This window comes from Cucumis melo, chromosome 2, assembly GCF_025177605.1.
Source record: "Cucumis melo cultivar AY chromosome 2, USDA_Cmelo_AY_1.0, whole genome shotgun sequence".
Taxonomy (NCBI): Eukaryota; Viridiplantae; Streptophyta; class Magnoliopsida; order Cucurbitales; family Cucurbitaceae; genus Cucumis; species Cucumis melo.
The window spans coordinates 13,918,089-13,934,919 of record NC_066858.1 but is presented as its reverse complement, the minus strand read 5'-3'; the positions used below and the strand labels follow the sequence as shown (position 1 = coordinate 13,934,919).

Sequence of the window (16,831 nt, the reverse complement as noted above, 5' to 3'; positions counted from 1 at the left end):
GAAAAAATAAATTGTGGAATCCTTTTTCTTTTCTTGTTTTAATATGATCATAATTAAAATATAAAAAAGAATGTTAATAATGGATAAAATAATGATGTCCCTATTCCCTAGAAAAGCAAATTGTAGCTAAGCTTTAGATAATAATGAAAATTCATTTTGATTAAATGGTGGAGTTGTTAGCTCAATCCCTAACACATTGATTCTTTTTAATTTTAATAATATGAAAAACCCTTCAAAAACTAATTAATGCCTCACCATATATATTTTACTTCCTATAATTTCTTCTTCATACTCCCAAAGTCTATGCTTTACTTAGGATAATTATTCATTATAAATTTCATGGAATATCTTTATGAACTATGCATATATTTGTCGAACTACGTACTTGAGCAAGTACGTGAAAGTATAGTAAAATTCTGGTATGTTTAATGGTTAATAATGTCTAATGAATCTGTTATCTAACACTCCAAACAACTAAGTACGAAGATTTCTTGTTGGCTATCTCTCTGATTCTATAAGTGTCTTTTGATACTAGTATATACGTTTTTTTATTATTTTTTGCATTCTCTTTGCTTATGAATTACGTTGTCATCACATTTAACATTATTTTGGTGCAACAAAACACGGAATATAGCCAACTTCAAGAGAAGGATTACATGTTAGTTATCGTCGATTTATTATGATCATATATTAAACATATTAAGGGATTTTATACATATTCGATTTTTCATTTGAAAGTGTGTTTGAAAAAATTGCATTTCTTACCTAACAATCAATTCCATCTTTTCCGCGCATAACTTTACTTTTTCATCTACACGTTCTTTTAATTACATCATAAGAAAATAAAAACATAAATTAGAGTCATGGTATTTCATTACACTAAGGAGTTGCAAAGCAATCACACGGTGGTCATAATGTGAAAACTAAGATTGAAATTTAGTATGTAATTATTACAAAGCAGACATTCACAAAGTTTAATCTAATTCAAATGTGTTATAATGTCATTCCCTTCAATGTCAACATAAATCATGAACTCTATAAGATAGATTGAAGAAAAGGGTTTTTTTTCCTTCTTTAATTTTATTTTAAATTTTAAACCATAAAAATACAAACTTTAGAGTTCAAGAAAAGCATATAGTTGCGTTTAGGACAAACCAAAGTAGAAAAAAGGATATAAGATTTAAATGGAACAAAAGAAAAAGAAAAGAGAAAATCATTGAGAATATCCTATGTTTATCTCAAACAAAGTATGAAAGTAAGAGATAAGAAATTTCTAAATATAATAAAATGAACAAATTTGAGATATTATCTCCTATAGAAAATTTACTATATTCTATAAACTTTTTTATATAGTTTTTGGTGTTTATAATAATTCCTCTCATTAAATGGCCAATAGAAAATTTGGATGAGAAGGATTAAAAAATAATATCTTAAATTTTGACTTTGAATTTTTCATTAATATTAATATTAATGTTTTTGTATTGTTTTAATGTGTGGTTGTATTTATTTTATTTTAGTAAACATTTGTTTTGATATATGAGGAGTGGGAAGCGACTAATGGGCCCACGAGGACCGACATGTAGTCCACTAATCTTTAAAGTCCAATAAGGAAGAAATTTTATTCAATGGTGGGGTTAATTTTAGACCATTTTTCATCATTTGACTTATTTATTTCCACTATTTTTTACTATTAATTTCTATATGATTCTAATGAAAATGAAAGGAAAAAAAAAAAAAGAAGAAGAAAAGAAAGGGAAAAGTCTTCATATTTGCTTGTCCATGAGAAACCCCCATCCAAAGTTATCAAAGGACAGTGACTGTTTTAGTAATATAAAATTGGTTAAATTACAAATTTAATTCAATGTTTATGTTTATTTCATCTTAGAACTTTAAAATATGTAATAAGATCTTTGAAGTTTTGGTTTTGTTTGTAGTAAGTGTTTTGACATACTTAAAGTCTTTAGGAATTATTGCTTTGATTGAGGAAACTTTGAATTTTGGGTTTGAAGTAACCCTAAAGTTTCAATTTTTTGTACAGTTGTGAATTTTGAAAGATATTGGAAACTTATTAGTAATATTTTGAAGTTTTAAAACTTGTTGGTTATCAAATTCACGTAACCAATTGGATATAAAGTTTAAAACCTATTAATCCTTACCCAAAATACTAAAGTTGTAAATTAATCACATATATATACATACAAAACCATAAATTATGAGATTGATATCAATTATCCTCCCAAACTTTGAAATGTTTCATTTTTTAACCCTTAATCTTTCGTCAATAAATCCTGAATATGTGGATGAGAAAGTACATCTACTTATGTATTGTTTATGTGAACATATCTAAATGCCTACAATTAGCAAAGTATTTTTAGAGGTTCATAGTAAGAGAAAAAGAATCATAATGAAATAACAAAACATTCTACACATGTCTTTATTTTACTTACCATTTATGCATTTAGATTTGTTCACATAATTACACACAAAGAATTTTACTTATTCATAGCAAGTGCAAAAGCATACAAGGTTATATTCGAAACAAACTTCTAGCTCTACCATGAATGAGAATTACATTTCAAATTGTCCCTTCAATACACAAATGTCAAAATGGCATTAAATTCAACTAAAGATTTTAGCTGTCTAAGAAATCAACGATCCATTGTGAGATTGAGCAGTGTCATAGTTTCGCTTCCATTGAACTCGGGATTTGAGTAAATTCTTATACTATGAGAGTATGGAAAATTAATTTATTATGTATTATATCAACATGTTTTTCTTTTTATAAATAGAATGAGGTCCACCAGCATTCATGAAAACAAATCTATAATGTGAACAAAAAGAATACAATAGCTAAAACTCAATTGCCCTATGTATCTTATATGACCATATCCATCACAAAAGGGCATTTTTAGGTTCTAATTTCTAATAATCATAGTACACCAAACTTCTTAATGATAAGAACACCAGCAAGAAGTCTGTGTTGTATATTATAAACAAAAGAATCTCCCAAACTTGAACTGTATCCAAAGATTCTTAAGGGACTCTTTCCAAGTTGTCCAAATAATCACTTCCACAGACAACATTTAAAAAAAAAAATTAAAATTTCAACCGGTATCAATATCAAGATTTCAATATTGCATATGCATCCAAATATGTACCAAATGAAATATTGATATCAACAAATATTTTTGTAAGTCTCAAAATTTATAAAAGCTATTCATATTAATAAATAAATTATTTTTGTTCTCAAACTAAATTATCCTATTCGTACTGGACTAAATACACTACATTTATGGTGTCGAACCCTTCCATTTACAGATATTTTATCTTTCACAATATGTATATTTACTCCAGAAAACTGTCCAAACAAAGCTTCCAGCAAAAACAAACCTTTCTGAGAAAGGCAGATTTAGAGACTAAACCTTGGCCACAAACGGACAAATGAAGCAGCAAAGTGGAAGATCAATCTTTGTATCCTTATCCCTATATTGAGAGGGCCCAACGATATAACTGACGTTACAATTGTTAGTCACGTTGTCGATAAACCCACAAAGGCTATCCTTTATTAATCAAATCGATGGATCTCCTCAAGACTAACAGATTAAAAGTCCAATCAGCGAGAGTCAGATGAATCCCAGATTGTCTCCATAGTACAATAATCATGGAATTTTCATAGGTCATTCAGTATGACCAGCCTATTAAATGATCCGAGTCATTTTATGTCACCAAACATACTTCTCATCCTTTCCTTGAAAGCCTTTTCAAAGGATAGAATTCTAATCTTCAATGCATTGTTGTATCATTAACGGGTGTTTGGGACACCAAGCCTTTTCAAAGGAAGTCTGTTTGTTGTGTAAAGTTAATTACTAAAGATTAGGAAGTTTGTATTTGGGTTATAAAACTGCTTAGTTTGAAGTTACGAAACATTAGAAAAAAGGAGAGAAATTTCTTTACTAAATATGTAAACTTCAATAGTGAATACTATTAAAGTTGATACGGTCGAGTTAAATAACGTTGGCTTATGAAGTCGGTGAACCAAACACCCCCTAAAAAATATCCTAATTTTCTAGGAGGAGAAGAAAAAGACTCATTAATCAAAGGTTGTTCCTTAACAAGGGCTCACGGTCTTACCACGTCTGGAAAACCTATTTCAATCAGCAGTCTTACTCCCAAGTCACATCCAATCAGTATTCAGTGCTATGGAGCCTCCTGGTTCAATGCTGCCTTCCTCACGAGATAACTGAAAAACGGAATAAACTTCCAGTACTTACAACCCCATTTTTTTGGTATGACAATCAGTTTTAATGAAATTTACAGTACTTGTAACCTCATTTTTTGTTGGGAACGCTTTTAAGGAGGGGTATGAAAAGAATATGCAAGGGCATACAAAAACAAGAGAAAAGAAAAAGGAAAAGTCCCAGCAAAAAAAAAACTTTGACCTCACCTGTAAGAAAGGACTCCAATCTAAGAGAATTTGAGCAGTTTTATGTTTGTTAATATTGGAATACCTTTTAATAGGAATTAGAAAGTTAGAACCTCCTTAGTTTATTATGTTTTATTTTACCTATATGTTGTTATGTTTTAGAGTTAGAATATCATCTTTGTTTGTGATTTTGATCACGGATCAGTGTGCATCTCAAATACGTCACTTGCCATTCAATTGTATTTTCTGCTATGGAAATCTTTAGGCAAATGACGGATACATATAGAATCTTGTCCTGCTTATCGGTACATCCAAGGATCAATTCACAATCATATTACTTAAAAAACAAAAAACAATCTCTTGCGTATTTGTCTTCCTTCACATTTACAAGCTAGCGTTTTAAAAAGCCCCAGGAGGCAGGGGCCTGGGTGGTAGGCACACAAAAGAAACTGTGTGCCCCTTAGGGGATCTTTATATATATATATAAGGCCTTTCTCTTTTACTATTACTAGTTTAGACCTTGCTTTAACTGCTATTTTCTACCATTCTTTTTCTTCATTCTCCCAAAACATTCTATCAAGTAAAGAAAGTTTGAACCTTGCTAACCTAGTTTCATGTGCTATATCTTTTTCTTTATTATAATCATCTAATTCTAGGACGTTTATTTTTCTGTATAAAACTTCCACATATATATAGAGCATCTCACAGAAAAAGTTTACACTTTCTGCAGCGGTTCAGTGCACCTCAACCTTTAAAAACTAAACAAACAGAATGTCCATGATTTGAGAGTTTTTAGTAGATTTTGAGTTAGGTCCTTTAAGCACCTTGGAGAACCACACCTAAATTGCCAGTTGTTGGGGTGGAATAACCAAGCCACTTAAGTATCACATTGGTCATCCCATTCTAACCAATGTGGGACAAATGCATCCCATACTATCTTGGTTCCTAACAATACCCCATCCCCAGAAAGTCGACGTCCTAGTGGCTACTGCAGTGGCACTTCACTTGGCCACACCCAATTAGAACCCTCCGTCAGTTCCACACTGAAACGTCGATAACGGGCTCTGATACCATTGTTAGGTACTTAAATACTTGGGAGAACCACACCCCATAAGCCAGTTGGGGTGGGAGGACCAAGCCACTTAAGTACCACATTGGTCATCCCATTCTAACCAATATGAGACAAAGACATCATATACTACCTTGGTTCCTAACATTATGCAGGACTGATGTATGGCAAAAAAGTCTTGTAGAGTCGCAATCATCTACAAGAAAAACTAGCTAAAGTGTCCATGAGGATGGATGAACCACACTCGAGCTTCCAAGTCAATGAGATATCACTTAGTTGAGGTTTTTTTCTTTTTTTCTCTTGATAAGAAACGGAGAAAAGAAACCTAATAAACAAAAGAAAGAGCACCACATACAAAAGGCATTAGGGAAAAGAGATCCTAAGCCTAAAATAGAAGGATAAAAAAGGAAAGATCTTTGATCTAAAATTTGAGAGCACATTGTGTTTTACAAAAAGAACTCTGTAGTGCACTCCAAGAGACAGTGAATTGTGCATCTTCGATAAAAACATTGGAAGTAGAGGCCTTATCTGGGAACTATCTTCCATTTCTTTCTTTCCATATAGCCTAGAGGAAAAGTCAACAAGCATTACTCCACAAGATTCTAGCCTTCTCTTTGATCCACCAACTAGACAACCATTCAAAAAGATCATCTTCCCACTTTCTTCAAAGAACACCAAACAAATTAAATCCGTTGATAGTGTAAGTCACACCATGGAGGAACTAGTGATTGCTAAAATAATCACTCTTGCAACAACAAAGACAAATGTTTGGAGAGAGCCAAGTTTGGATATCTTCTTTGAATTCAATCCATAGTATTTAAACTTCCACAGACAAAGAGATCAGAGAAAAAAATATTTCCTTAAAGTCTAGTATAATTCAGTTGAATATCTGTTCCTAAAGGCTAAAACTAATGCTATCAGCCAATATGCCCCATGCACTTTACATTTCTTCCTATTCAAATTGTGATTGAGAGGTCATTACTAGACAGGCAAATGAAGCAACTCTCATATCATGAGCCAAACAAGCACATTCATTATCAACAAACCTTACCACTTCAAAGAAGTTATGCAGCCAAGAATTCACAATGAAAGACAAACAAAGTATTACTTCTACAAACTAGTAAAGTGTCAAAATAACTTGGGGCAGTGAGACAAAGTGATTTTTTATTACATAACAAAATTACAAGTTTTTAGGGTCTTGTATCTTTAGTTAATACATCATGGTCAGGCAAGAAGTTAGAACTACCTCTTAAATCACCGATTGAGCTAAAAGCTTAAGCTAATGGTTGAAAAGGAAATTTAATTATATATCATCTAGCACTCCCCTACGTGTGGGTTTGAAATATGAAGAATAGTCAAACAAGTGGAAATCAATATTAAATGGGGAGAGAATAACATTGCAAGGGTTTGAACACGCGACATCCTAAACCAACCTGCTCTGAATATGTTAAATCACTGATTGACACACAAACTTACGCTCGTGGGTAAAGGTATTCTATTAGGGGGAGTGTTAGATATTCTATTAAATTTGCCTTCACCCAAAAGCTTAAGTCAATGGGCGAAGGTAAATTTAATTCTACATCATACCTTAAAACTAAATGCACAAGTCCGGTAAAAAGATGGAAATTATTACTAAACCTATTTCCACAGTCATTTCTATACAGAGTAAAAGAAGAAGAAGCAAAAAACAACAAATACAAAATATCAATAGTGATGAGACTCTGACCGCCCAATGTTGATCCGGAGGGATTGTTTTTAGTTTAATTAGTGGGCTTAAAAGTGTAAGGCTGAGGAAGTATCAACGGACCTCTCCTCAAATCTTTGTCATCTAGGAGTCTTTGAACCCTACTGTTCTGACAAAACTTCCTATCAAAATGCTTCACCTACAAAATTATAAACACCATCAAAACCTAATAGACCTAATATGTTACCGTAACCTCCAGTGATCGAGAAACGACATTTACCCAAGAAGCTCTGCAAAGTTTGACATAATCAGCTCTCAAAGCTTTACACTCGGCAGGGTAAATAAGGCCAACAGAAGCAATTTCAGTAGGTTTTTTATCAGATTCCTTCTCCACACAAGCATAAAAAGCATCGCGAGCCTTGTTAAGACGCATCAAATTTTATCAACACTCATAAAAATTATTATGTAACAGAAATGGTAGAGAATTAGTGATTGAGTTAGAGCACCTTGTAGCAAGCTTGTCTTGATTCCGATAGAACGTCGGTATGAACTTCATCGGAGCCTCCAGATGAGTCAGCTTCGACAGCCATAGTTCCTGCGAAGACGGAGCTGCTACGGTTTCTTGGTCTCTTTCACAATCGGTTGGGGTTTTTCGTCGTCTCGTCCCAACCCATTTCGGTCCATAGTTTTGGGCTTAAGCTTTGGGCCGAATCTCATTGGACTCTATGAATCTTATCGCTGAGGACCAAATTTCTCTAATTCAAATATTTCAAATATAAAAAGTCGGATATAGGAAAAGTAATATAATGTGAGATTTCAAACTTCAAATTCTTTGACGGTAGGAAATTATTTGGATATGAATTTGAATTTGGAGGATTTTCAAACCACAAACCAAAGTTTAACTCTCTATATCCATTTTCGGATCAAGACGATATAGAATCATCTTATACATTTTGCTATAATTGTGAAGATTCATGTATTTTGTTATATTTACAAATAAAAATATAATTAATGTCACACGAGAAAATTTTCCGAAAGTACAACATTTAAAAGTGGGCTAGATTTTTCAATATCTTAAGAAAATAAAGTTAGAGCAAAACAACTAGAGGTTGCTTGGTCGGAGGGTTTAGGGTTCAATGGTTCTTAATTGTTTGGAGGATTTTTTCGGTTCTCGATGAAAATTGACACAAACATCTAAATATTAGGTTTACTCATAAAAGATGTGGGTTTTTTTTTTTTTCACTAATGTTAATTTAACAAAATTGATATGATTACTCATTTTAATAAATAAAGAATAATTTATTAAAATATTTACTTTTTTTTTTTTTTTACAAACAAAACTTTATTAAAAAGAATGCAATTACTGTAACTAAATCATTCGTTTTAAAAGTGTATAATTATTAACTCTACTCTATTCTTAAAGTAATGTCGACACAAAATCTGGAATTGTAGCAAAGGCACATCTAATCTAACATATCTTCATCCCATAACCATTATTCTCTTACCACTTGGAAGATGAAGGGCAAAGAACTTGGAACATATATGTCTTACATATCCAACAAGCAGAGTTGCACATAAAGATTTATTTATTCAAGAATGGAAGTTTTCAAATAAGAAGAAACTTTTGAATGGAGAGTTGAATGGATTAAATACCCTCGAGGAAGGTGTGTTTATCGTTCTATTGTTTCGATTTTAGAACCACGAAAAATAAATAAATAAGAAGACATACAAACAAAAGTTTTTTGAAATATCGATTATTGTAACTAATTGTGAACTTTAAAAAAAATTGCAGTCAAATTAAAAAAAAAAAGAAACCATCTTTATTGATTAGTTTTCAAAATTTTACATGATTTATTATCGACCATGACTTTTTAAGATGTGCAGTTTTTAAAATCTTAGAAATTTCATAAATCTTCTAAAAGTTTAGAAGTGTATATATACATTTGTACTTTAATTAAAAACAAAAAAAAAACGGAAAAGAAATCAATAGTTTTGTATTCTGCCATGAGTATACAAAAAATGAGAAAATAAAAAAGAAAAGAAAAGGTATTTAAATAGTTGTTGTTGTTGCACTTCAGTCTTCAACACACAACTTGTTTAGATTTGGCAAATTGGTACTGAAAAAACAGAACAACAATTACAATTCAACAAGACATATCGATATTGGAATGGAAACTGCAAAACAAAAACAAGATTAATAGGCGACTGAGTCGCAGAACACGCTTTCTTTAAGACGTTTCTCGGCTCTTGTTTGGATCGTGCAAAGAGAATAATACCCCGTCGTCCCCAGGATAAAACAATCTCTTTTTCAATTGATTTTGCAAAAACCAACTGGAATCAAAATCACTCAAAAATTGCGAACATTCTTAGAGTTCGGAAAACTTTATTTTGTTATCACATAATAAGAATGAGAAGACTATTGTTTTTTTGTTTGTATGAAGAGATGAAAACCAAGGTATATATATAGTGTAGACAACGTTATCAATTGTCTTGACTTTCGTTTTAATTAATTAATTAAAACGAAAGTCAAGACACATATAAAATACAACTAATAGAGATTAAAAAGGTCGGTTAAAATATACAATTGAAAAAACAAAGAGCTCAAATAAAAAGATCGAGAGGAGAAGAGCCTACAAAAATCCTTTCGACAGATTTCCAATTACATTTAAGGACAATATGGGAAAAAACATGCTTCCCTACAATAGGATTAATTATCGTGCAGAGAGAATGAAAAGGAAGCTCGAAGATAACAAATATTACACTTTCAATAAATGTTAGTAATATATAATTAAATTTATCTTTACCCACTAACATAAACCTTTTAAGTCAATCAGTGATTTAAGGTGATATCGCAATTCAAAGAAATCATGTGCCCTTTTATTATGTTCAGATAGTCCAATCCATAAAAATACTAATGATATATAATTAAATTTATTTTTATTTTTTACCTATTAATTTGAGTTTTCGAGTCAATCGATAATTTGAGAATAGTTCATCAAACAATTCTTTAGACTTCAATAGTTAACATAGAACAGTAAATTAAATCCAAAACATATTCTTTGAAGCAAACTCAAGTTAATAAGAACTAAAATATTAAAATACTCAAACTCAAACTCTTTAATCTTGTTTTTCTTTTGAGAATGTTTGGTAAGTAACTATTAGTGGTACGATAGTGTAATAAATACTAATAGCTCCTTTCTTTTCGAGTTTCATAACTAAATTAACATATTAATTTGAAATCGTGAATCAAATTAACATATTAATTAAAATAAATGATTTGATCAAATTCAAAGACTATAATGAAATGGTCTTAAGGTGATGAGGATAAATTAAAATCATTCAATTTCTAACTTATTAAAAAATAAAATAAAAAGTCGTTATAGAATCTTAAATTCTATTTTATTATTTTTTTTTAAAACTTTTCAACCTTCGAGACTTTAAATTTGTATTGTTAATTATAATTAATAAGATATTTAATCTGTAACTAATTTCTAAAATGTAAATGAGAAGTCATTTGCATTCAAACTCTTCACATCTTATACTTTAATTTCACTAAACTTAAGTATAATTAATTAAAAAAGTAGTGGATAAATGAAAAATCATTTGCATTCAACTTCACGTTATGCATATTTTAATTCCACTAAAGTTAAGTATAATTAATTAAAAAAGTAGTGGAAGAGGATATGTCTTTGTAATTATATATATTACAAAAAAAATAAAAATAAATTTACCATAACTAAACTCAAAGGTAAAATGGAGAAAAAGAGAATTCTACATTTAAACTTTTATATATACTATAGATATAGAAGATCTATACCAGTAAATTAAGAATTAACATTTTTATGTTTTATTTTATATATATCCAAGAGTTGATCAATATTATATTTTATATAAACTTATTAGCTCAGTAAAATTATTTTGAAAAAAGAATATAAACAGGTGTCAGTTGAGCTTTATCCTTTCATTCTACTATAAGTTAAAGAATATTTATTTTTTGTAAAAATAAACTTTGTTAATAAACAAATCATTGTGACAAATAACATTTTACGCAACTTATTTTTTCTTTTAGTATTCACACAAAACATTTTAGAATAAAGCTTTTTAAATACAAAAATATTATGCATCGATGATTAAAAAATACAATTCTAATAGGAAAAAATATACTATTGTACATTTACCTCAAATTTGTAGAATTTTTAAGTTTTCCTTTATTATCATTTTTACAATATTGATAAGAAAAATATGATTTTCTACCATTCATATATTAAATAATATGTCATGTAAACTTACTTTGGATCATTTTCATCGTTCACTACAAGAGATGCTATAATGAAAAAAATTTAATACTAAAGAACTATATTGTTTAAGAAAATTTATTATTATTTGAGATCAATTATAGTTTTTATGATTATGAAATTAAGTATCAAGATACTTATACTTCTAAAATAAAATTATCTAAAAAAATTTAATACGAAAAAAAATAATGTTTGGTTTTAACCTTACTAATTCCAAAATTTTAAAACAATTAGTTTCAAAATACCTTGCAATTAATTTCATAGTATATTTCTTTTTAAAAAATCAAGATAAATGAATTTATTTATGAAATTAGGTAATAGCGATTAGTAGTTCTTTATAGTAATTTGAGTTAAGTATAAACATTTTTTGTATATAACAAACCAAACAAAATTTACATATAAACACTTGTAAAAAAATCTAACAAAATATATAAGTGTTTAAATTTTAAATTCATTTTCAAGAAAGTGTTTAAAAGAAAATGTATTTTTAAAGAATATATGTTCTTAGCCAAACCAAACGCACCCTATTGTTTGTTTTTCTTTCTTTCTTTTCTTGTCTTTTACAATTTTATCCTTTTTCATTTTTAATTAATGATATGAAATGTCACTTTCTTCAAGACCATATAGTTCTTTGTGTTCTGTAGTAATTAAAATATATCGTTTTTATTTAATCATTCAATCTCATGCTTTTTAAATAATAAACTATTTTTTTTTTCATGTTTTAAATTTAAATAAAATTTTTCAAAAATACAACCTAATAGAATAGAGACAAGCTACTGTACGTTTTCTTTATATATTTAATGGTTAATAATGTATTTAATTTCTTTTTTAAGTTATAATAACTTTATGATTTTATATTTAATTAAATTCAATAATAGAATTTAGAAAGGTTTTCAAAACCCATAAGTTTTCATAACTTATTTAAATCTTCCCAACAAAATATATAGAAACGAATCCTTGCATTTTTTTTTAATTTGTTTTCTTCATCTATTAGTTTCTAAGTTCTTAGATTTAGAAAACTCCATCTCATGTTTGATAGCACTACATTTTAAATAGTTTATAATTAAATGTTAGTATATCTTGAAGGATATATTTTAAGCATGCAAGTAAAAATCTTGATATTTTATTTGAAAAATTTAAGAATATTTATTAAGTATTAAACACAAAAATAAATAAAACATTATTTATTCGACTTTGACTTTTCTTTTATAGAATAAATCGAAAATATCAATATAATTGAAATGAATTTTAATGAATCTAATAAAAAACTAACAAGTTTTTTTTCTTAATTTTCTAAAGGAAACAATAATTTATTAGAGTTATTAATTTCGTGCATCTATGAACGTATCAACAAACAATTATAGGAAATTTTTGTGCATCTAACAACAAACAATTATATTAAACAATTTTACTCAAATTATTTAAAACTATTAAATACGTGCAATGCACGTGGTTAAATACTAATATAAATTAAGAATAAAGTCGAGGCAAGATCAAGTCTACTAAATTTATAATATATAATAGTTGGTCGTCCATCATACAATTAAACATTTGGACTTACAATAATATAAATTTAAAGTTATAAATTACAAAACTAGGTTGAATTATAAAATTGTTTATTTTTAATAGGAGTAGAAAAATCCAACCATGCTAAATTCTTAATCACTAACACATTTGTATATGAGTCGAGTTACGGATGATTTGAGATTGAAAATTTAAGTTGTAAGGGTTATGAATGAGTATTCCTACCATAGAAAATGCAAGAATATGTACAAAATGGGACAATAATTATTATTCACATAAAACACAATTGTACGTAATTTTGAGTGATGAATATAATGATGTTGAAAATGTACAAACAATAATAATCAATTACGAATTTGGATTCCTTTTCATTGTCCCATATCAAGCCACGATTCATCCACACCTTTCAACTAATATAATAATATCTATCATTTTGAATTTTGATCTATTCATGTGTATATGTGAATACATCTCTATTAATTTGCAAATTCAAAATCTTTTCAATTTCTACTTTATGACAACCTAATGTTTGTTTGTTTATAATTTATTTAATCTTTCCATTCTAATTCTAGTAATGATTAGAGTTTTTCGTTTTTTCTTTCTTTTTAAAAAAAATTCATAAAACCGAACTAAACTAATCAAAGTTCGAACGTGTTAAAAATTACTTTGGAGAACCAACTAAGAATATCGATAACAACCTTACCCCATCTTTTGAGAGAGAAGAAAAGGGTTGTCAAAAAAAAAAAATGCCATGCGTAGTCGTTGCATAGAGATTGTGCAATGCTCAATTAGTCTTTCTCGGACATTAAACAACAAAAGTAGCATTAGTAAAAATAGATAACTAGCAACAAATGTCATTAATTAGAGTCATACTTATTTGAATCAAAACCCTTATGGACGAGGATAGAGATAAAGTCAGAGCAATCAGACTCAACAAGAAGATGAGAGCAAACCTAATCCTGAAGGTATATAATTTGATAGTCAACAAACCTCTGATCACAATAGGTGCTTCCAGACTCTCTATAGTCCAATTGTTCAGTACCCTTTCACAACTTGCAAGGACAAAGAGACTCGACAAAATCACAAACGATCTAGCTAATCCCTCTCTCACCTTTTAACCCCATTCAACAAGGCATTCGAGTTAAGTTTCAGCTAACCACAAGGGTGGGGTCCATAACAAATAACTCGGTTGACACTCAGAACTATCGAGGGAGGGCAACCTGACCCTGACATCATCAACACCAACTTCATTTTTATGCCCAATTTTTTTTTGTGGAGTAAAATTGGATTTTAAAAATTTGGTTTGTTCGTTGAAAAAAACAATGTTTCTTTTAAAAATACAAAATAAAATCATCACACTATATTCAAATCTATCAATGATATTGATTTGTCAAAGTTTGTCAAACATTACAGTACAAATTAGGGCAAGTTGCAAATAACTCATAAATTGACAAATACACAAAATAGATCATACGATTTTTTGTTAGGTTTTGTGTGATTGTTATTTTGTCATATTCTATTATTACGTGTATAAATTTGAATTCAAACAATGTAAAATCTATTTTTCACCATTATAATTATTAGGTGAGATATAATGATTTTTTGTATTTTCTCGATGTTATGTCTTGTTTGATTGTCTACGATTTACACGAATCTTTCCATATAATAAATCTAATAGATTTTATATCATAAATGATTGTGAAAACACAATGCAAGTTCATAGTAGAAATGCCACTTTTTAAGTTTAATTTCCAACGATATAATGGATATATAATTCATGAGTGTAAGAACATTGTTGTACTTATTTAGTAAAAGTAGTTCCCTATAGGATAATTAATATTCTCTTTGATAACCATATCTAAACAATAAGATTTTCATTAAAGCAAGGTTACATTGAATTATTTAGTTTTACTTAGGGATATGTTTATGTAATTTAAGCAATAAACAATCTTAAGGCATACACCATCTCTTTATCCTATCTCTATTGAATAATTCATTAGTCTTGTCTTTTCAAATTTAATGTCACATCTTATATATCTATCTTTTCACTCATCTCCCTTCTCTTTGAACATACTTTCCCCCAACCCTATTATGATATCTCTCTCATTTTCTCATAATTATAAACCATGTTATTATGTTAAAAAAAAAAAAAAACAAATTATGATCTCTAAATACTACCGTTTAACTTTCTTTATTTGTTATGATTTGTAACAATTTAGTACTCAAACTTTAATTTGTAACGAGTTATTTTTTGTACTTTCAATTTTGTAACAATTGAGTTTCAGAACTTTAATATGTAACAATTTAGTCACTCCACTTTCAAACTTGCAACAATCTAGTCTACAACATAAGAACTCAACCAAAATTCTTACATCTTTTTACTTTTATGACGTGGATTTTATATTTTATAAAAATCTCAAGTCTTTGATTACTTTATTCGTTTATTTATGCAATAAATGTCATTAAATTATAATTTTTATTTTAGAGGTTGAATTGTCACTAATTTTAAAGTACACACAATTTAAATTATTGCATTCATGGACTAAGTTGTTACAAAATCAAAATTTAAGTATCAAATTGTTTTCTTTGAAACTCTAAGGACTATAATTGATTTTTAACCTTTGTTATTATTTCTAATAATCAAGAGCTTAAAATGTAGATGTGGGCTAAAATATCAAGTTTTTAAGGATTATTATCGATAGAAGTTATCATTGATAATTTATATCAATTATAGTAGTTAAATAGTACATTTCTCTAATTGAAAGTAACCATTGATAACATCTATTAATGTCTCAACTTATAAAATCTATTAATTGTTATCATTGATAATTTTCAATTTGAGAAAACTATGAAGAAGTACTCGATTATAATGGTGTCATATAGAAAGTTACCAACTAGTAATGACTATCGATGATAGCAACCAATAACAACTATCAGTAATAGCATCTATGCAAAAGTAACTTTTAGTTTGAGAAATTCGAAAAGAAACATCCAAAATTATAACTACACATAAGTTTCTTTTTCTTCGTATTTTATTAATTTTAATTTACCCTAATCTATTATTTTTTACTTAGTTGTCATTTATGTAAGTGGTCCTTTAAAAAAATGCTTAACAAAAATTTGGTTTTTAAAAATATCGGTAGGAAGTGAATACAAAAAAATTTCGATATTGTTAGAGGGGTTGATAGATTTAATTTTTAAACTAAAAACAAAAAGATTAACTTTCTAATTCTACAACTCTTTAAAACCTTTGAAACGATAATATATTAGGGGAAAATTAAAATAAAATATCAGATGAAAATTTTTTCTGCCTCTACTAACCCTCAAAACAATAATAGATTAGGGTAAATTAAAATAATTAAATTTCACTTATACTAATCAACTCTCATACATACTAATGTTATATTGTATTGTTTAAATTAATAATTTCAATGACCAACTTGAACACCGACTTTAACTCATTAGTGTACATAAACCCTACCTTTCAAATATTTTTTAATCCATATATTTCTTTGCATTGTTTTCATAAGTTATTACATAATTCGTGTTTTTAATGAATTTACTCGTAATTGAAATCTCTAAATTTTGTTCGTTATAGAAATGACGATAACCCTTCTTATAAAAAGTCATGTGTAATGTAAATAGTTTGTTTTTTATTATTAAAAAAAAAAAACACTATATTTTACCTTGTGTATTTTTTCTTAACTATTCTATTACAATTTTTTTGATGACAAAATTTATGAAATGTTTATAAATATAACAAAAAAAATCACAATTTTAAAATTTTTCAAACTTCAAGAATATATAAAATCTCTAATTTAATTGACATTTCTGAT

The 16,831-nt window shown here is 28.4% G+C and overlaps 1 protein-coding gene across 3 annotated transcripts; it reads right to left on the bottom strand.

Annotated features, from left to right (window-relative positions):
- Positions 1-3,926: 3,926 nt before the first annotated feature.
- Positions 3,927-7,850, bottom strand: LOC103487365 (uncharacterized). 3 transcript variants are annotated; one of them, XM_008445650.3, is made up of 4 exons: positions 7,683-7,850; positions 7,457-7,594; positions 7,219-7,375; positions 3,927-4,240 (listed from the first exon to the last, which is right to left on the bottom strand). In XM_008445650.3, the coding sequence occupies exons 1-3, from the start codon at positions 7,764-7,766 to the stop codon at positions 7,253-7,255; spliced, it is 345 nt and encodes a 114-aa protein (XP_008443872.1). In that variant the 5' UTR covers positions 7,767-7,850; the 3' UTR covers positions 3,927-4,240; positions 7,219-7,252. The 3 variants fall into 3 exon arrangements, with proteins under 3 accessions (XP_008443872.1, XP_008443874.1, XP_008443871.1); XM_008445652.3 differs by having other exon boundaries at positions 7,300-7,375; XM_008445649.3 differs by lacking the exon at positions 3,927-4,240 and having other exon boundaries at positions 6,952-7,375.
- Between the last annotated feature and the right edge of the window lie 8,981 nt (positions 7,851-16,831).